Source organism: Symphalangus syndactylus, chromosome 6 (assembly GCF_028878055.3).
Source record: "Symphalangus syndactylus isolate Jambi chromosome 6, NHGRI_mSymSyn1-v2.1_pri, whole genome shotgun sequence".
NCBI classification, from domain to species: Eukaryota; Metazoa; Chordata; class Mammalia; order Primates; family Hylobatidae; genus Symphalangus; species Symphalangus syndactylus.
Window position 1 is genome coordinate 71,250,456 of NC_072428.2, and position 22,679 is coordinate 71,273,134.

General features: G+C 38.0%; 1 protein-coding gene across 1 annotated transcript; it reads left to right on the forward strand.

The window, feature by feature from the left end:
* The first annotated feature begins 6,657 nt into the window (after positions 1-6,657).
* On the forward strand, positions 6,658-13,050 carry LOC129483949 (putative tripartite motif-containing protein 49B). Its single transcript, XM_055281360.1, has 6 exons — positions 6,658-7,068; positions 7,333-7,428; positions 9,231-9,461; positions 10,174-10,196; positions 11,364-11,461; positions 12,551-13,050. Exons 1-6 carry the CDS (start codon positions 6,658-6,660, stop codon positions 13,048-13,050), a joined length of 1,359 nt encoding a protein of 452 aa, XP_055137335.1.
* The last annotated feature ends 9,629 nt before the right edge of the window (positions 13,051-22,679 follow it).

A 22,679-nucleotide genomic window follows, 5' to 3' on the forward strand; every position in this document is an offset into this window, starting at 1 on the left:
GCTTCTGAGGAAGAAAGAGCAACATGTCATTTTGGGGTCTGGGTTGATGAAAAGCTTCTGAACATGTGGAGATAAGTGATAGTTGTAATTTCTTCTCTTGACAGTGTTCATTAAAGCACAGCAAACTACTTCTTCTGTAACAAAAATAAAAATCTCACACAGAGAGAGTCTCCTGGCTTTATAGTAGATATTGCTGACTAGATGACTCACAACCCCTTCTATTCCTGGTTCCTATCTGTAACATAATACTAATCTATGCAATTTCCCATTTTCTGAATGTGGATCTGGAAATTGGGTTTGATTCTAAGTGGCCTAGAATAAATTGTAGTTGTTCCTACTCTTCTTTCATATAACTGTTGAATGAGTATGAAACAGTGGGAAAAACTGCCTTGGCCAAGGAAATATGAGAAGATGGCTAGAGGATCCTATGACATATTTTTAGAGAGAGACACAACAGTGGGGCAGCAAACCACCATGGCACATGTTTACCTGTGTAACAAGCCTGCACGTCCTGCACATTTATCTCAGGACTTAAAATAATATAAAATTAAAGTAAAATAAAAAACCAAAACCAAAAGAAAATAGAAAAACCAATCAACCAACCAAATAAACAAATAAAAAACAGCAATTAAACCAATTTAGGTTGAATAGAAGAGAAAAAATAATTAAAGATATTGGGCCTTTTTATTTTCTCATGGATTAAATTAACTTCTCCTAGGGATACCCAAACTCTGAACTAACATACAGTAGGATTTTTGTTAAACTTAAAGAGGTTTAATTATATTTCTATGGTGTGATGGTGAATTTTAGGTATCAGTCTGACTGGATTAACCAACATCTAGGGAACTGGCGCAGCATTGTTTCTGGGTGAGTCTGTGAAGCTGTTTCCAGAGGAGAGAGACACGTGAGTTGGTGAGCCGAGTGGGACCATCATCCCTCAATGTGAGTGGGCACCATTCAATCAGCTGGTAGCTCAGACAAAAGGAAAAGGCCAGAGAAAAGGCAATTTCCTCTTTCTTTCTCCTGAAGCTGGTTCTGAGGCTTTCAGCCTTGAGCTCAGTCAAGATACCGGTATCCTCAGGACATCAGCTTAAAGACAGCCTATATTTGGAACTGCTCAGACTCCATAATCAAGCAAACGAATTATCCTGATGAATTCCCTCTCGTGTAGAATCATGTGTAGCTTGAGGACAGATACATGTTCTGAGAAATGTGTAAGGAGGTTTTATTTATTTACTTTTTGAGATGGAGACTCACTCTGTCACCAAGGCTGGAGTGCAGTGGTGCAATCTCGGCTCACTGCAACCTCCACCTCCTGGGTCAAGTGAGTCTCCTGCCTTAGCCTCCTGAGTACCTGGGATTACAGGAACATGCCAATACACCCGGCAAATTTTTTCTTTTTTTTTTTTTTTTCCAGTAGAGATGAGATTTCTCCCCGTTGGCCAGGCTGGACTTGAAATCCTGGCTCCAAGTGATCTGCCTGCCACGGCCTCCAAAAGTGCTGGGATTACAGGCATGAGCCACTGCGCCTAGCAAGGTGGTTTTATTGTTTTGACATGATAGAATATACTTATACAAACCTAGGTGGTATAGCCTGCTACACACTTGGGATATACAGTACAGCCTACTGCTCCTAGACTACAAAACTGTACAGCATGTTCTGTACTGTATACTGTAGGCAATTGTAACACAGTGGTAATTAATTAGTATGTAAATATATTTAAATACAGAAAAGGTACAGTAAACATACTGGTATTATAATCTTATGTGACCACCATGTGTGGTTTGTGGTTGGCTGAAATGGCTCATGAATGTATCTCTACATGTAAACATATACATCCTATGATTCTGCCTGTCTGGAGAGCCCTGACTAATACATAAACTATGGTCTTTGGCAATTTTAAGTCCTTTACTTTACTCTCCTTTCTTTGATAACACTGCTGAATTTTAGTGAAAGAAATGAAAAATCTTAGAATTGTAAATATTCTCCAGAGGTCATCTAAGTCATTTTAAGGAATTTTTCATAGTTTAATAAGACTACGACTCAAGCGAGATGGCAACCACCATCACGTATCAAATTATATCTTATATATTTATTTGGTCAAAAAATTGTGTTTTGATTTCCAAACTAGGATATTTTGGGGAGCTTTCTCATTTTTTACAGTTTCAGTATTTTGCAAGTCTCATCATTACCTTACTAATTTAAAGTTATGTCTAAATGCTGAATGAATGAATTAACATTCATTAACGTCTTCTCAATTCAATTGTATAATACTAATACACTCATTACACATATATTTACACACAACTATGTGTACATACATGTATAAATATCAATTCCATATATTCATTATTCATACATATCTGTTGCAGCAAACACTAGATATTTCAATTTCTTCAAAACTATATTGAAGAATGATAGAAAACGAAATATAACAACAATTAGTATCCTCATAATTCATAAAATCTATAATAAGAACATGAATTACAAGTGGTATCATTGTGTAGATTTAAGATAATGAGATATTTTTAACACTCTAATTTATTATTTTGTAAAGGAAAGAAGATATAATTTTATCAATATAAGATTCACTCACCCCTGGGTTCTTTGAATGGTTCCCACGATGATTCTTCAAAGAAATAATTCCGTTAAGTACTCCTCAAGGTCAGGAGCTCATTCACCGCAGTACTGAATTTCAGAGGTCACCAAAGTACAGCTCCCTCTAAGCGTGCTCCTTCTCCTTTGGAGAAAACTGAGCTTGTCTCTTCTATGTCCTTTTATAAGAATCTGTGAAGACCACACCCACCTCTTTAAGTGGGTGGAGTATTGAGAAAGGTTGAGAATAAGATGGGTAGGTTTATGCAGTATGTAGATCACACCTTTGCACCACTGATTAAATTATGATCACTCCTTAAAAAACCATGACTGAAATGAATCATATGTAATGTATATCCTATCAGATTAGACACACATTGCAAATATAGGTTTTCCAAAGTTGTTAACCATTCGTCTGCTTCAAATAGAATATTTTCAAATTGCAAATTTTATTAGGAACCAATTTTTACACCACTTTCCGGGAGTAAATCAATTGACTCAAGCAAGAAAATTGCATCAAGCAAGAAAATAACCAAGAATCTCTGTCACAGGAATGCTGCTGTGTGTAGATATCTGTTTGTGGCAGGGGGTCAGGGTATTCATGCTGCAGAAGACAAGCTGGAATCGCCCTCCACACCCATTTCGACCCAACAAAGGGCTCTGGTTCCTTTCCTAAACCTGCCACTAGTCTTTCCCACCTTTCTCTGTTCCTATCCCCTCTCTAATTGCTGGATGAGGCTGTGCTGCTGCACCCGACTCTCTGGACGCTGAGCATTACATCCCCATACTCCAGGCCTTTATTCATCACCAAAACAGCATGGTACTGGTATAAAAATAGGAACATAGACCAGTGGAACAGAATAGAGAACCCAGAAATGAACCCAAATACTTATAACCAACTGATCTTCGACAAAGCAAACAAAAACATAAGGTGCGGAGAGGACACCCTATTCAACAAATGGTGCTGGGATAATTGGCAAGCCACATGTAGGAGAATGAAACTGGACTTTGTGGCATAGACAAACTTAGAGGAATGCCTGTATCTTGGATGAAACTCAATAAACAGTATAAAATGCATCTTAGTTGATTTCCACTGTGTGTCTAATCTGATAGGATTAATGTTACATATGATTCATTTCAGTCATGGTTTTTTAAGAAGTGATGATAATTTAATCAGAGGTGCAAAATTGTGATCTACATACTGCATAAACCTAATCATCTTATTCTCAACCTTTCTCAATACTCCACCCACTTAAAGAGCTGGGTGTGGTCTTCACAGATTCTTATAAAAGGACATAGAAGAGACAAGCTCAGTTTTCTCCAAAGGAGAAGGAGCGCGCTTAGAGGGAGCTGTATTTTGGTGACCTCTGAAATTCAGTACTGCGGTGAATGAGCTCCTGACCTTGAGGAACACTTAACAGAATTATTTCTCGAAGAATCATCATGGGAAACATTCAAATAATCCAGAGGTGAGTGAAACTTATATTGATAAAATTATATCTTCTTTCCTTTACAAAATAATAAATTGGAGAGTTAAAAATATCTCATTATCTTAAATCTACACAATGATGCCATTTGTAATTCATATTCTTGCTATAGATTTTATGAATTATGAGGATACTAATTGTGGTTATTTTGCATTTTCTATCATTCTTCAATATAGTTTTGAAAAAATAGAAATAACTAGTGTTTGCTGCAACAGATATGTATGCATAATGAATAAATGGAGTTGATACTTATACGTGTATGTACACATAGGTGTGTGTAAATATATGTGTAATGAGTGTATTAATATTATACAATTTAATTGAGAAAACATTAATGAATGTTAATTAATTCATTCAGCATTTAGACATAAGTTTAAATTAGTAAGGTAATGATGAGAGACGCAAAATAGTGAAACTGAAAAAAATGAGAAAGCTCCACAAAATATCCTAGTTTGGAAATCAAAACACATTATTTGACCAAATAAATATATAAGATATAATTTGATACGTGATGGTGGTTGCCATCTCTCTTGAGTCTTAGTCTTATTAAACTATGAAAAATTCCTTAAAATGACTTAGATGACCTCTGGAGAATATTTACAATTCTAAGATTTTTCATTTCTTTCACTAAAATTCAGCAGTGTTATCAAAGAAAGGAGAGTGAAGAAAAGGACTTAAAATTGCCAAAGACCATAGTTTATGTATTAGTCAGGGCTCTCCAGACAGACAGAATCATAGGATGTATATGTATACATGTAGAGATACATTCATGAGCCGTCTCAGTCAACCACAAACCACACATGGTGGTCACATAAGATTGTAATACCAGTATGTTTACTGTACCTTTTCTGTATTTAAATATGTTTACATACTAAATAATTACCACTGTGTTACAATTGCCTACAGTATACAGTACAGAACATGCTGTACAGTTTTGTAGTCTAGGAACAATAGACTGTACTGTATATCATAGGTGTGTAGCAGGCTATACCACCTAGGTTTGTATAAGTATATTCTATCATATCAAAACAATAAAACCGCCTGGCTAGGCGCAGTGGCTCATGCCTGTAATCCCAGCACTTTTGGAGGCTATGGTGGGCAGATCACTTGAGGCCAGGAGTTCAAGTCCAGCCTGACCAACAGGGAGAAACCTCATCTCTACTGGAAAAAAAAAAAAAAAGAAAAAATTTGCCGGGTGTATTGGCATGTTCCTGTAATCCCAGGTACTCAGGAGGCTAAGGCAGGAGACTCGCTTGACCCAGGAGGCGGAGATTGCAGTGAGCCGAGATTGCACCACTGCACTCCAGCCTTGGTGACAGAGTGAGTCTCCATCTCAAAAAGTAAATAAATAAAACCTCCTTACACATTTCTCAGAACATGTATCTGTCCTCAAGCTACACATGATTCTACACGAGAGGGAATTCATCAGGATAATTCGTTTGCTTGATTATGGAGTCTGAGCAGTTCCAAATATAGGCTGTCTTTAAGCTGATGTCCTGAGGATACCGGTATCTTGACTGAGCTCAAGGCTGAAAGCCTCAGAACCAGCTTCAGGGGAAAGAAAGAGGAAATTGCCTTTTCTCTGGCCTTTTCCTTTTGTCTGAGCTACCAGCTGATTGAATGGTGCCCACGCACATTGAGGGATGATGGTCCCACTCGGCTCACCAACTCACGTGTCTCTCTCCTCTGGAAACAGCTTCACAGACTCACCCAGAAACAATGCTGCGCCAGTTCCCTAGATGTTGGTTAATCCAGTCAGACTGATACCTAAAATTCACCATCACACCATAGAAATATAATTAAACCTCTTTAAGTTTAACAAAAATCCTACCGTATGTTAGTTCAGAGTTTGGGTATCCCTAGGAGAAGTTAATTTAATCCACGAGAAAATAAAAAGGCCCAATATCTTTAATTATTTTTTCTCTTCTATTCAACCTAAATTGGTTTAATTGCTGTTTTTTATTTGTTTATTTGGTTGGTTGATTGGTTTTTCTATTTTCTTTTGGTTTTGGTTTTTTATTTTACTTTAATTTTATATTATTTTAAGTCCTGAGATAAATGTGCAGGACGTGCAGGCTTGTTACACAGGTAAACATGTGCCATGGTGGTTTGCTGCCCCACTGTTGTGTCTCTCTCTAAAAATATGTCTTAAGACCCTCTAGCCATCTTCTCATATTTCTTTGGCCAAGGCAGTTTTTCCCACTCTTTCATACTCATTCAGCAGTTACATGAAAGAAGAATAGGAACAACTACAACTTATTCTAGGCCACTTAGAATCAAACCCAATTTCCAGATGCACATTGAGAAATGGGAAATTGAAGAGATTAGTATTATGTTACAGACAGGAACCAGGAATAGAAGGGGTTGTGAGTCATCTAGTCAGTAATATCTACTATAAAGCCGGGAGACTCTCTGTGTGAGATTTTTACTTTTGTTACAGAAGAAATAGTTTGCTGTGCTTTAATGAACACTGTCAAGAGAAGAAACTAGAGCTATCACTTATCTCCACATGTTCAGAAGCTTTTCATCAACCCAGACACCAAAATGACATGTTGCTCTTTCTTCCTCAGAAACATGAATTCTGGAATCTGGCAAGTCTTCCAGAGGGAAGTCACCTGCCCCATCTGCATGAACTACTTCATAGACCCGGTCACCATAGACTGTGGGCACAGCTTTTGCCGGCCCTGTTTCTACCTCAACTGGCGAGACATCCCAATTCTGACTCAGTGCTTTGAATGCACAAAGTCAACACAGCAGAGAAACCTCAAAACCAACATTGATTTGAAGAAGATGGCTTCTCTTGCCAGAAAAGCCAGTCTCTGGCTATTCCTGAGCTCTGAGGAGCAAATGTGTGGCACTCACAAGGAGACAAAGAAGATGTTCTGTGAAGTGGACAAGAGCCTGCTCTGTTTGCTGTGCTCCAGCTCTCAGGAGCACCGGGATCACAGACACTGTCCCATTGAGTCGGCTGCTGAGGAACACCGGGTAAGTGATGCGTCTGAAGATTGATTTCTCTAAAGGATGCATAAAATTCCTGTGGGTCTCTTTTCTTGGAGATTGGATAAAGCCAACTCTGAGTCCCTTTAAGCAGCTCTGTTTGGGCTTTCTTAGTTTCCAACCTCCGGGCTTTGACAAACATGAAGGGAAACAAAGGAAATGCCATTTACTAGGGGCTTATTTGTCTCTCATTCTGGGCCCCTCCCTATGTCATGGTCTGCACTGGTGCTTCAATTTATGGCTCTTTTGCAGGAGAAGCTTTTACAGATAATGCAGTCTTTATGGGAAAAAGCTTGTGAAAATCACAGTAACCTGAATGTGGAAACCACCAGAACCAGACACTGGAAGGTTAGTCCTGTACTACTCTACCTTCTCCAGGAACTTATGGTGGGCAAATGGGTGACTCTTAAAATAGGAACTTGATATCAAACTGTAATATTTCTGGGATTCAGTAAAAAAAAAAAAAAAAAAAAAGTGAGAGAAAACATTGAGAAAATGTGGCCTCATTTTTATATAGAATAGTATGCCTGTTAGGTAAGATTTCTAAGAAAACCACTGATGTCACCCAAAGCATGCTGGTTTGTTTCATACAAACCTGTAGTTATACACCAATAGATCCAAGAAACTGGGCCATCTCACAGCAATCTATATGTGCTGGTTGGATAAATGCTGGGCATAAGAGTTATTTGGCGGTCATGGAATGCTCAACTGAAACTTCTGAGTGTCGGTCAGCATTAATCTGAATGCTGGTGTGCAAGTAGTATTTGGAATTGTATGGATAATTTGAGGCAGAAAAATTGACAGGACAAATCTAGGGCAACCATGAAATTAAGAATCTCAACTAATTAATGTGGAATAATACATAACATATGATGAGAAAAGTGGTGAGAAATACGGATTTGTGTCTTGAGGGAGACATGTAAACATGCCAGAAATGTGGGAACTAGTATCTAAATATAAGGAGAACTCTGAGGACTTCAGAAAAATATTAAAAATAATTTTCTCTCTGTGGGTGTGTACTTTGAGTGTATGATAGCTAATATTAGTTTGTTGAAAAGTATTTCATGAGAACCTAGTCTATGTTGAATATTAAATTAGAAAATATACTAGTAAAGAAGAAAGGAAGCACCTTTGTCCTCACAAATGATACAATCCAAATGAGAGAGTCAAGTGGTCAATAAGCAAATATATGCAATACATGATGTATTTGAGTGTGGTAGGTTTTTTGTTGGAGAATAATCAAGCAGGGAAGTAGAAAAGGACAGTAGAGGCCAGAAACTGGAGATTAGTGTCTGAGTTTTAAATAGGGTGGTCAGAAAAAAGACTCACTGAAAAATTCAAATTGAAACAAAGTTTTCAAGAGGAGGGGGAACACAAATGTGTGTGTGGATATATATGTGGACAACGAGTGTGTATATATAAGTATGTGTGTATATATATATGTATATGTATGTGTGTGTGTTTGTATACATATATTTTATTTATTTATATATACATATATATATATATATATATATATATATTTGTAATTCTAGTTGGAGAGAACAGTATATGCAGTAATTTTGAGTTTGTGTACATTTGGAGGCCTGAGGAACCACAAAGAAGTCTATGTTTCAGATTGGGATGACTTAGAAAAAGAATGGAAGGAAATGAATTCAGAGAGACAAAGATGGCCAAATCATAAATGCAGCCTTATTAGGATAGGTTTTGCAGGGTGAAACGCATTTAGCTGGACATGTTAGTCTAAGGTCATTTTATATACAATGAGTTTAAGCAACTTGTTGCATATCTCGGAAATAGAAATATTTGTTTCCTTTCTAGTAACTATAGCTCTATACTCCAACTCTTAAGCATGAACTTTTCTTATTTTTCCATAAACATGGGCTGGAATAGAGAAATTCGAATTGTGTTTTTTTATTTCCAACTCTCTTAGAAAACACATTATCTTGAATAAATTTAATGTAATTGGTCAGATACAGCTATGTTGATCCTTATGCAGAAAGAAAGGAAAGGAACAAAATTTGTAGATTCTAAGAACTGGTAAGACTGAGGTTTAAAGTATTGGATGTTCGAGAGCCAAAAGAATCCGTGAGATTTAATAGGAGAGGAATAAGTACATTTCTCTATTGACTAACCCATTATCACTGCAGGATTATGTGAATTTAAGGCTAGAAGCAATTAGAGCCGAGTATCAGAAGATGCCTGCATTTCACCATGAAGAAGAAAAACATAATTTGGAGATGCTGAAAAAGAAGGGGAAAGATATTTTTCATCAACTTCATTTAAGTAAAGCCAAAATGGCTCATAGGAGGGAGATTTTAAGGGAAATGTATGAGGAGCTGAAGGAAATGTGCCATAAACCAGATGTGGAGCTACTTCAGGTACAAACTCACAATGTGGTTTCAGGTTTTTGAATATTCACATGTATAAGTATTTTCCTCATAGCTGAAATCCATCTCCCTATATTTATTTCCATGATGTGTTTCCAAAAACACATTCACATAACTAATGCTACTTTTTGGGAGAGTATAGCCCCACCAAGGGATTCCACCAGGCCAAAAGTCCTCCTACTTTATCCACCAGCCACAAAACTTTATGGAATGGTCAAGGTAACAGCCCCAAGAAATATTCCCAATCTAATTCAATAATAAACTTTGGGTTGTTAAACATGTATAAAAGAGTGATTCATTTACATTTAGGTTAATTTGGAAACATGGCAAAATCAGAAGTTTTAGGAATCTAGGTTCGTGTTAACATTATTTTGGGGTACACTCATTTGGGTAACAGGTTCAGCTAAAGATGACTGCGTAGGTTTTTCGTGGTTAACACAGAGCATAGACCCTCTGGACCTCTTCTCCCTTCACTTGTTTAGAGAATGTCTTCAAGACTCAGACTTTCCCAGGACGTTAATTAATGACAATACAACTGACTGGGTTTTTCATTACAGAAGAAATAGAAAATGCTTTCCAGAAGAGAAGATGGTAGGTGAATAATATCTTCAGAAACTGAGTACAAATCTCACACTGAACTTAGTGAAAGATGCATCTTGTGAAATGCACTAAATCTTTCTTCTTCTTCTTTTTTTTTTTTCAGGCTTTTGGAGACATATTACACAGGTGAGTGTGTACCTAGATTTCAGCATATGTTATTTAAGATGCCACGAATATCAAAGCAGGCTCTATTAAACTCATGGCATAAATAATTAAGATATTGATACCACTTTTTTTGCATCTACTTTCGTTCCCACACCTTAAAAGACAAAGCCACAAAGTAAATAAATGAAAATAAATGAATAAAAGAAGAGAGAACTAAAACAAACAATTTTATTCCTGATTTTTTTGGGTGGGTGGATGGTGTCTCGCTCTGTTGCCCAGGCTGGAGTGCAGTGGCGCGATCTCAGCTCACTGCAAGCTCCGCCTCCCAGGTTCACACCATTCCCCTGCCTCAGCCTCCCGAGTACCCGGGACTACAGGCGCCTGCCACCACACCCAGCTAATTTTTTTGTATTTTTAGTAGAGACGGGGTTTCACCGTGTTAGCCAGGATGGTCTCTATCTCCTGACCCCATGATCCACCCGCCTCGGCCTCCCAAAGTGCTGGGATTACAGGCGTGAACCACCGTGGCCAGCTCCGATTTTCTTTTATTACTTAAAAGCCTGCACAGGAGAAGGATAAGAGTTTTGTTTTGTGGATGGTGAGAAAGTCACCAGAGGAAGCAGGAAAGAAGAGGAGGAAGTATTTTACCAGTGAAAAAGTGTTGATGTTTGGTTTTTTATACATATATACATATCAGTTAACAGTTCTGAAAAATGGATTGAAAAAAACTGTGGAGTGTTAGAAATATAAGTCTCTAGGGAAGTTCTTTGCTAAAAGGCAGATCTCCCTGCCTAGAACAAGTTTCCAGTCTTTATCTTGAGAAGGAAGCAGTGGATGCATCAGTCTCCCCAGAACCCGGCTATTTCAGACAAAAATGTCAGAGGAGTCTGCCAAGAAGTGGAATTCAGAATTTCATTTCTAAGTATTCTCAAAGCCATAAGGCTGAGGAACCTTACACATTTGGGGCAAAAAAAAAAGAAGGATCAGATTGAATTCTGACTTAGACTTTTCCACCATGCTTTAAAATTTAGAAACTGTAAAGAATTAATTTGCAAAAGGAAGTAATAATTTTTGAATTATCAAATGTATGCTTTCAAAAGATTCTCATGAAATGTCTTTTACATACAAATAGTGATTTTTATTCATTTTATGGCTGTAGATGTTGTAACTGCAGGTTTTTCCTTGCAGGACTGAGTCCGTGCTGCTGCACATGCCCCAGCCTCTGAATCCGGAGCTCAGTACAGGGCCCATCACTGGACTGATGGACAGGCTCAACCAATTCCGAGGTAAGTCTCCACCCATAGGCAGCACTCCCACTTTATGTAAATATTATTATTGTTAAGATCATATAGGTAATATTTCATATTTTATCAAATATTTTACTTCTTTTAAGACATAAGTGAACAATATAACCATGCAACTGTTTGGTATCTGTGTCTGTATTTATAGTCAGTTTTATAGCATGAAGTTTGAAAGATAGTGAAAAAGAAATACTTTCTGGCATAATATGTACTCAATTATATAACGGGAAAAAGGAGTAGGTAGAAAATTTACAAAAGGAGCAAAGGAAATAATGCTCAGGATGGTGAATTATTTAATGGTAAATACAAAACTGTACATTTCTTTAGTATATTCATTTGAACTGCTAAGAACTGTTCTTTGCGGGAATATAGTTTTCTGGAGATTCTTGGGGGTTTTGTATTTTTTTAATGTGTATATATTATTCATATATTGCAAACATTTGAATTAATGGGTAAAGCTAAAAGGAAGAAATCATTTTGTGAATACAAGTACAATTACAAATGAAATTAACTTCAGTTTAATTGCAATATGAAGAGCTACATGTTAATTCTAAAATCCAGCTTCAGCCCAGAGCTAGCATGGAGGACCACAGAGAGTCTGGTCAAAGATTTTGCAGAGATCTGTTTTAAATTATCATTTATAACGTGCACATATGGATTTTTATCCAGATACCTAGAGCAGTTCTTGAGTAAGTGAAAATCTTCACCTTCTTTCCATAATGATAGCACTAGTTTTTAAGAATAAGAAACATTTCTAAATAATGATCTTGATAACAGCATAGCATTTAGGGCATAAAATGTGTAAATTTTACTTTGAAAATTGGATCGCAAGAAGTTGATCTCACATTTGGCTCTCAACATGTAAGTTTTCAAAAAAAATATAATATCTGTGGTTAGGGTTTTGTTTGTCTTGTATACAATATTAATCATCTCTATACTTTACTGGAAGTTACAAGCAAAACTGTCTTTATGACTTTACTTTTCCTGGTAAAGTAACTTCCTGATAGAACAATTATTTTTTTTTATTTACACATGTCTATGCATGTTTTCTTTTTCTTTTTTTTTTTTTTGCAGTGCATATTACTCTGCATCATGAAGAGGCCAACAGTCATATCTTTCTACATGAAATTTTGAGAAGCATGTGTATTGGATGTGACCATCAAGATGTACCCTATGTCACTGCAACACCTAGAAGTTTTCTTGCATGGGGTGCTCAGACTTTCACCTCCGGCAAATATTACTGGGAGGTCCATGTGGGGGACTCCTGGAATTGGGCTTTTGGTGTCTGTAACATGTATTGGAAAGAGAAGCATCAGAATGAGAAGACAGATGGAGAGGAGGGACTCTTTCCTTTTGGGTGTGTTAAGAATGAAATTCAATGCAGTCTCTTTACCACCTCCCCACTTATGCTGCAATATATCCGAAGACCTACCAGCCAAGTAGGATTATTCCTGGATTGTGAGGCTAAGACTGTGAGCTTTGTTGATGTTAATCAAAGCTCCCTAATATACACCATCCCTAATTGCTCTTTCTCACCTCCTCTCAGGCCTATCTTTTGCTGTATTCACTTCTGACCAGAGACAAATCAGAAATGTGTTTACATGCTGTGGGAACCCCCTTATCCGAGGAAGTCCTCTTCCTTGTGCCTTAACATACAGGACAAATAGGCTCTCTTTTATGTCTTGAATTGCCTTCTAATGTTATCAAAACTCATTTATTGTGTTACTATTAAATATGCTGAAAACACTAAAAGTATATGCATTGGTCCTTTATTAAATAATTTTTGAAAAATCATTATTCATGATCATGGCATACAGTATATTCTCTTTTTTTTTCTTTATTTCTGACTGTCACTGAGTGAAATAATAGATGACAGACATGTCTGAATGAAGTTAAAATCAATTGAAGACAGTCCAGATCTCTTGCTTCATGCAAAAAACATGGAGTGAAGTATCAATGATAAATGGGAAATGTTTTTCTCCCTCTTTATCTAACTATATCACACTTATCCATCATGTTTCATTGTATTAATCTGTCCTTTGAGGTAATATTATATGACCTTCTATGCTGGGCTTTATTTTGCAATTCTCAACACAGATATGATTAATCCTTCATTATTAGTGTGCTCGTCTACATTGAAATACACGAGGCGATCAGACCAATGCTGGATTAATTAAATATTGCAAAAAACGTAACTAAATATTGACTCCTACCTCAAACCATACACAGTCATTTCCAGATAGATTCAAATCCTGAAAGGAAGAGGAACCTTATACAATATTCTCATAAGTATATCTTAACCAGGGAACAAATTATTAATTAAAACAATTAGTTCATTTATATTGATAATGATGACTTCTGTGTTTCAAAAAACATTATGCAAACTAGTAGTGGAGAAAGATATTTACCCCAACATACATAAAGTAAAATGTAATGCATGTATATGATGAATACTTAAATTGTAATAAATAAAAGACAGTGAACTCAATAGAAGATTGGCTAAAATATCTGAACAGACACTTTACAGAATTGGATACATAAATAACTAGCCAAATATAAAAAAGTGTTCACTTTCATTAGTCTTACAAAAGTAAGAATTAATCCACCAGTTGTACCACAGGCCCCCATACAAAAATACCAAAATTTAAAGACACACAATAGTGTGTGTTGTCAAAGATACAGAATAAATGAAATTTATTCATGGCTGGAGAGATGTAAATGGAAATCCTTTTTGGGAAACTGACTATTGGCATTTATTATGGGCTAGATATTCTAATTCTAAAATGTAGTCAACTGATCGCCTATATATACTTCAACATACACAATATTGTTCACTGCATCAACTTTTATAGTAGCTCCAAATCAGACCCAAAATATTCTTAAACTGTAGAATAGCTAAATAAATTTGGTGTATATATGCAAAATAATCCTATAAAACAGAGAATAAATAACTCACTGAATGCAACAAAGTTGATGAATCTCAGAAACAAGATAATAAACATACACCAATTTAAACAATAAAATTGAAGTTAAGAAAAGACTCTTCCATGTATATGATATATTGGTAATTGTATGCTCTTTATGGGTTCCATAATTACATGAACACTGTGGAATTATAACTTTTAAGACCCAAAATGGCAAATAATGCATAAGGTAGTAGAATTAAAAAGAGCCCAGGCACGTTGGCACTCCCAGCACTTGGGGAGACCAAGGTGTGAGAATGGCTTGTGGCCAGGAGTTCCAGACCAGTGAAGGCAACATAGTGAGACCTCATGTCTACCAAACATTCCTTTAGAAATCAGCCTGGCATCATGGCACATGCTATAGTCCCAGCTACTCAGGAGGCTGGTGCAGCAGGATGGCTCATGCCCAGAAGATCCTGGCTGCAGTGAGCCATGGTGGTGCCTTGCAGTCCAGCCTGTGACAGAATGACAGTCTGTCTCAACAGTAAAACAAACTATCATTACTTGACATAACACAAACCAATATATTATAAATGCTCTAATTATAGGTATTTTAAATATTGATGTTATTTAAAATAACTGAGAAAGCTGAGATAGCTACATGTTTGCTTAGACCAGACAAAAGTGCCCTGGGAAGTAAGTTTAAAGTATTTTTATTAGAGTAAGTGAGGATGAAGTGCTTCATTACAAATGTGATACACACCAGAATCTGCTATGAATAGTCACATGTCTAGAGGATTTGTGGATATCTAGGTAAGCAGTAATTCTTGGGTGCCTGAAGCCTAGCAGGTTCATATTCAGTGTGTCTTCTCTGGAGATGTCTTTGGAAAGTTTGATTTTTTTATTATATTTCAAGTTCTAGGGTACATGTGCACAACGTGCAGGTTTGTTCCATATGTATACATGTGCCATGTTGGTGTGCTGCACCCATTAACTCGTCATTTACATTAGTTATATCTCCTAATGCTACCCCTCCCCCTCCCCACACCCCACAACAGGCCCCGATGTGTGATGTTCCCCTTCCTGTGTCCAAATGATCCTGTTGTTCAATTCTCACCTATAAGTGAGAACTTGCAGTGTTCATTTTTTTGTCCTTGTGATAGTTTGCTGAGAATGATGGTTTCCAGCTTCATCCATGTCCCTACAAAGGACATGAACTCATCATTTTTTATGGCTGCATAGTATTTCACATTGCACATGTGCCACATTTTCTTAATCCTGCCTGTCACTGTTGGACATTTTGGTTGGTTCCAAGTCTTTGCTATTGTGAATAGTGCCACAATAAACATATGTGTGCATGTGTCTTTATAGCAGCATGATGTATAATCCTTTGGGTATATACCCAGTAATGGGATGGCTGAGTCAAATGGTATTTCTAGTTCTAGATCCTTGAGGAATTGCCACACTGTCTTCCACAATGGTTGAACTAGTTTACAGTCCCAACAACAGTGTAAAAGTGTTCCTATTTCTCCACATCCTCTTCAGCACCTGTTGTTTCCTGACTTTTTAATGATGGCCATTCTAACTGGTGTGAGATGGTATCTCATTGTGGTTTTGATTTGCATTTCTCTGATGGCCAGTGTTGATGAGCATTTTTTCATTTGTCTGTAGGATACATAAATGTCATCTTTTGAGAAGTGCCTGTTCATCTCCTTTGCCCACTTTTTGATGGGCTAGTTTTTTTCTTGTAAATTTGTTTGAGTTCTTTGTAGATTCTGGATATTAGCCCTTTGTCAGATGAGTAGATTGCAAAAATTTTCTCCCATTCTGTAGGTTGCCTGTTCACTCTGATGATCGTTTCTTTTGCTGTGCAGGAGCTCTTTAATTAGATCCCATTGGTCAATTTTGGCTTTTATTGCCACTGCTTTTGCTGTTTTAGACATGAAGTCCTTTTCCATGCCTATGTCCTGAATGGTATTGCCGAGGTTTTCTTCTAGGGTTTTTACGGTTTTAGGTCTAACATTTAAGTCTTTGATCCGATTCAGGAGGTGGAGCCAAGATGGCCGAATAGGAACAGCTCCGGTCTACAGTTCCCAGGGTGAGCGATACAGAAGATGGGTGATTTCTGCATTTCCGTTTGAGGTACCGAGTTCATCTCACTAGGGAGTGCCAAACGGTGGCTGCAGGACAGTTGGTGCAGCGCACTGTGCACGAGCCGAAGCAGGGCGAGGCATTGCCTCACTCGGGAAGTACAAGGGGTCTGGGAGTTCCCTTTCCTAGTCAAAGAAAGGGGTGACAGATGGCGCCTGGAAAATCAGGTCAGTCCCACCCTAATACTGCGCTTTTCCAATGGGCTTGGAAAACGGCACACCAGGAGATTGTGTCCCACACCTGGCTTGGAGGGTCCTATGCCCACAGAGTCTCCCTGATTGCTAGCACAGCAGTCTGAAATCAAACTGCAAGGTGGCAGGGAGGCTGGGGGAGGGGCGCCTGCCATTGCCCAGGCTTGCTTAGGTAAACAAAGCAGCCAGGAAGCTGGAACAGGGTGGAGCCCACCCCAGCTCAAGGAGGCCTGCCTGCCTTTGTAGGCTCCACCTCTGGGGGCAGGGCACAGACAAACAAAAAGCAGAAACCTCTGCAGACTTAAATGTCCCTGTCCGACATCTTTGAAGAGAGTAGTGGTTCTCCCAGCACGCAGCTGGAGATCTGACAACAGACAGACTGCCTCCTAAAGTGGGTCCCTGATCCCTGAGCAGCCTAACTGGGAGGCACCCCCCAGTAGGGACAGACTGACACCTCACACGGCCAGGTATGCCTCTCAGACAAAACTTCCAGAGGAACTATCAGACAGCTGAATTCACGGTCTTATGAAAATCCACTGTTCTGCAGCCACCGCTGCTAACACCTAGCCAAACAAGGTCTGGAGTGGACCTCTAGTAAACTCCAACAGACCTGCAGCTGAGGGTCCTGTCTGGTAGAAGGAAAACTAACAAACAGAAAGGACATCCACACCAAAGTCCCATCTGTACATCACAATCATCAAAGACCAAAAGTAGATAAAACCACAAAGATGGGGAAAAAACAGAGCAGAAATACTGGAAACTCTAAAAAGCAGAGCACCTCTCCTCCTCCAAAGGAATGCAGTTCCTCATCAGCAATGGAACAAAGCTGGATGGAGAATGACTTTGATGAGTTGAGAGAAGAAGGCTTCAGACGATCAAACTACTTCTAGCTACGGGAGGAAATTCAAAAGAATGGCAAAGAAGTTAAAAACTTTGAAAAAAAATTAGATGAATGGATAACTAGAATAACCAATGCAGAGAAGGGCTTAACGGAGCTGAGGGAGCTGAAAGCCAAGTTTTGAGAATTATGCGAAGATTGCATTAGCCTCAGTACCTGATGAGATCAACTGGAAGAAAGGGTATCGCTGATGGAAGATGAAATGAATGAAATGAAGCGAGAAGGAAAGTTTAGAGAAAAAAGAATAAAAAGAAATGAACAAAGCCTCCAAGAAATATGGGACTATGTGAAAAGACCAAACCTACATCTCATTGGTGTACCTGAAAGTGATGGGGAGAATGGAACCAAGTTGGAAAACACTCCGCAAGATATTATCCAGGAGAACTTCCCCAATCTAGAAGGCAGGCCAACATTCAGATTCAGGAAATACTGAGAACGCCACAAAGATACTCCTCGAGAAGAGCAACTCCAAGACAAATAATTGTCAGATTCACCAAAGTTAAAATGAAGGAAAAAATATTAAGGGCGGCCAGAGAGAAAGGTCAGGTTACCCACAAAGGGAAGCCCATCAGACTAACAGCTGATCTCTCGGCAGAAACTCTACAAGCCAGAAGAGAGTGGGGGCTGATATTCAACATTCTTAAAGAAAAGAATTTTCAACCCAGAATTTCATATCCAGCCAAACTAAGCTTCATAAGTGAAGGAGAAATAAAATACTTTACAGACGAGCAAATGCTGAGTGATTTTGTCACCACCAGGCCTGCCCTAAAAGAGCTCCTGAAGGAAGCAATAAACATGGAAAAGGAAAACCGGTACCAGCCACTGCAAAACCACGCCAAATTGTAAAGACCATCGAGGCTAGGAAGAAACTGCTTCAACTAACGAGTAAAATAACCAACTAACATCATAATGACAGGAACAAATTCACACATAACAATATTAACTTTAAATGTAAATGGGCTAAATGCTCCAATTAAAAGACACAGACTGGCAAATTGGATAAGGAGTCAAGACCCTGTATTCAGGAAACCCATCTCACGTTCAGAGACACACATAGACTCAAAATAAAGAGATGGAGGAAGATCTATCAAGCAAATGGAAAACAAAAAAAGGCAGAGTTTGCAATCCTAGTCTCTGATAAAATAGACTTTAAACCAACAAAGATCAAAAGAGACAAAGAAGGCCATTACATAATGGTAAAGTCATCAATCCAACAAGAAGAGCTAACTCTCCTAAATATATATGCACCCAACACAAGAGCACCCAGATTCATAAAGCAAGTCCTGAGTGACCTACAAAGGGACTTAAACTCCCACACAATAATAATGGGAGATTTTAACACCCCACTGCCAACATTAGACAGATCAATGAGCAGAAAGTTAACAAGGATACCCAGGAATTGAACTCAGCTCTACATAAAGTGGACCTAATAGACATCTACAGAACTCTCCACCCCAAGTCAACAGAATATACATTTTTTTCAGCACCACACCACACCTATTCCAAAATTGACCACATAGTTGGAAGTAAAGCTCTCCTCAGCAAATGTAAAAGAACAGAAACTATAACAAGCTGTCTCTCAGACCACAGTGCAATCAAACTAGAACTCAGGATTAAGAAACCCACTCAAAACTGCTCAACTACATGGAAACTGAACAACCTGCTCCTGAATGACTATTGGGTACATAATGAAATAAAGGCAGAAATAAAGATGTTCTTTGAAACCAACTAGAACAAAGACACAACATACCAGAATCTCTGGGACACACTCGAAGCAGTGTATAGAGGGAAATTTACAGCACTAAATGCCCACAAGAGAAAGCAGGAAAGATCCAAAATTGACACCCTAACATCACAATGAAAAGAACTAGAAAAGCAAGAGCAAACAGATTCAAAAGCTAGCAGAAGGCTAGAAATAACTAAAATCAGAGCAGAACTGAAGGAAATAGAGAGAAAAAAAAACCCTTCAAAAAATTAAGGAATCCAGGAGCTGGTTTTTTGAAAAGATCAACAAAATTGATAGACCGCTAGCAAGACTAATAAAGAAGAAAAGAGAGAAGAATCAAATAGATGCAATAAATAATGAAAAAGTAGATATCACCACCGATCCCACAGAAATACAATCTACCATCAGAGAATACTACAAACACCTCTACGCAAATAAACTAGAAAATCTAGAAGAAATGGATAAATTCCTCGACAAATACACTCTCCCAAGACTAAACCAGGAAGAAGCTGAATCTCTGAATAGACCAATAACAGGCTCTGAAATTGTGGCAATAATCAATAGCTTACCAACCAAAAAGAGTCCAGGACCTGATGGATTCACAGCCAAATTCTACCAGAGGTACAAGGAGGAACTGGTACCGTTCCTTCTGAAACTATTCCAAGTGCACATTTATTTATTTATGCCAAAGAAAGTTTCACCCTCTGGAGTGCAGTGGCACAATTTTAGCTCACTACAGCCTTGAATTCCAGGGCTCAAGTAATCCTCCCACTTCAGCTTTCAAAGTAAAAAAGACTAGAGGTTTATGCCATTGCACCTTCCTAATTTTTCATTTATTTTTTTGTTAAAGACAGGATATCTCTACGTTTCCCAGTCCAGTCTCTAATTCCTGGCTTCAAGTTATCCTCTGACTTCGGCCTCCCAAAACAATGGGAATACAGGGTGAGCCACATGACCCAGTCAGAAATGCTCCTTTATCTATGACATTCTCAGAGGAGGCCCACAGGAACTAAAATTTTCTTTTATTCTTTTTTAGCACTCTAAGAGAATTCACTAATTAATCAAATAATCCAAATGATAATTTAGCATCTTATCAAATTTTCAAAGGCTTTTCCATTCTCATGGGTAAAACATGAGTTACTCTTTTAAATGCTTTCCTCCACATAGTGCATAATATCCTAGAATGGCTAGAAAAGTACGATGGGTATTGATTTTGGGATTATAAATATCTATTAGGATGTAGGCAAATTCACGAATACAGAATCCAAATGATGGGGAGAGACCATGCATGTTTTTTTTCTATTTCAAAGTTTTTTTTTGTGATATGAAACTCCAAAAGAAGGAAAAGATTTCAGAAGGGGATACCTAAATATCTTCTGACAGAGGAATTATTTGCCAATGGCTCACAAGATTTATGGTCAAGACGGTCAGAACAGTGCAAACATATCTATCAGCCTTATATCAGTCAAGGTTCAAAGACAAAAGCAGAACTCATAAGATATATGTACACTTAGGAAGATTCATATATGGATTTAGTACATGGAATTAGCTTACTCAATTGTGGTGGCTGATGAAGGAAGTATAAGATCTCTGGTATAGTCCATCAGGAAAAAAAACAAATTCTGCTGGTTGGATCCCAATGGTCGTGGAATAAAGCTTTAGTTCACAGTCAGTACGGATGAACTGGAACAATAGAGATCCCTTCACAGTTTAGCCTTGTCCAAAGAAAGTCTAAGTCTTCCTTCAGAGAACTTTCACTGTTAAAGTCAGACTTACTTGGGTAAACTTCCAAGTCCCAGAATTAGAACCTTTACTTACATCTGAAAACTGCCTTCCCAGCAGGGACTACGTTAGCATTTCATTGACTAAGAAGGAGGTGTGTGTATGCTACAAATTGATGCTGTTTTCATTTCCCTCCTTGTAGTTAAACCTAGCCAATTTGCCACACTGAAAAATCATTAAGAGGTTATATGTCATAAATTTAAGAAAGAGAAAAATAGGATTCCTTGCTCCTTTCTAAGTTTACTGTGCAAGACCACCAACAGACTGAAGCCCTTGGATATACATTCTGTAACTCAATAAATTGAGGTAATCCAAGTGTCCACACAGAGGTGAGATCTGCCCTGGGTGCATGGGGTTACTGGGGACTCAGCCCTGCACTCAAGAGTGGGAAGCCTTTGAGACCTTAGTTCATGGACTGGACCCTGCAGGCATCCTCTGCTGAGATTCAGGGGCTCCCCAGTGGGGCTCTGGTATTCCATCCCAAGGTCAGATGACTATGTGTATCAGGAAAGAATTGGGGCAAGGAGAGAAAGGAAAAAGGGTAGCTTCTAATTTAATTTCAACTTTTTTGCACCACATAATTGACTCATCCCAACTGTCAACTTTAGGCAGATGAAGTCTAGAGCCCTGGAAATTAGGAGCTCTCAATTCTAGATCTACTTCTTTCTACCGTGGCATTACTAATGAAACAACTTATTTTCCTACATGAATCTCAAACCATGAAACAAATATAAGAATGTAAGTCCCTTTAGAGTTGGCATTTTGTAGGTTCTAAAAGTCCTAACCAAGCCAGAAGCAGGAATAGAGATGGGTCTGGGCATTAGAGATGTGTGTATGGGCAAGAACAATACATGATGTGGACAAAGAGCACTCTAAACAATCTTGTTCATTTCCTCATTTCCAACTGAATCCCCTTTCAATACAAAACGTTCTGTTTTGGACCTGGGAGTCTGTTTCCACTCTAGCATCTGAAACCTTACTCTACAACAAAGATTTCTATTGAATTACAATTCTGTTTTTGAGAACCGTTAAGAGACTCTCTCCCTCATGTAGGTTTCATAACTCATTATAAAATTTTCATACAGGAGTTTGGGATCTATTTCTGCTTTCTTAATATGCATAGAAAACTAAATTTATTTTATTTTAGAAATTTCTTTACTGAAAATTCAATTATAGCATATTATTTAAAATTAAACAGTTACAATTCCATTTAAATTGTAACTGCCACTTTGTTTTATTTGTTCAGATGGAGAGATGTGCCCAATTCTATCCATGCTAATAAAAATTCATTAATTTTCCAACAACGATAGACTGGATTAAGAAAATGTGGCACATATACACCATGGAATACTATGCAGCCATAAAAAATGATGAGTTCGTGTCCTTTGTAGGGACATGGATGAAACTGGAAAACATTCTCAGTAAACTATCGCAAGGACAAAAAACCAAACACCGCATGTTCTCACTCATAGGTGGGAATTGAACAATGAGAACTCATTGACACAGGAAGGGGAACATCACACTCCGGGGACTGTTGTGGGATGGGTGGAGG

Bases quoted from the DNA above. Each gene is read 5' to 3' on its own strand.
- LOC129483949 (XM_055281360.1), top strand. From the start codon at position 6,658: ATGAATTCTGGAATCTGGCAAGTCTTCCAGAGGGAAGTCACCTGCCCC. The intron at 7,429-9,230 runs GTTAGTCCTGTA...TTATCACTGCAG, and splicing joins CCAGAACCAGACACTGGAAG to GATTATGTGAATTTAAGGCT. The intron at 10,197-11,363 runs GTGAGTGTGTAC...TTTTCCTTGCAG, and splicing joins TTTGGAGACATATTACACAG to GACTGAGTCCGTGCTGCTGC.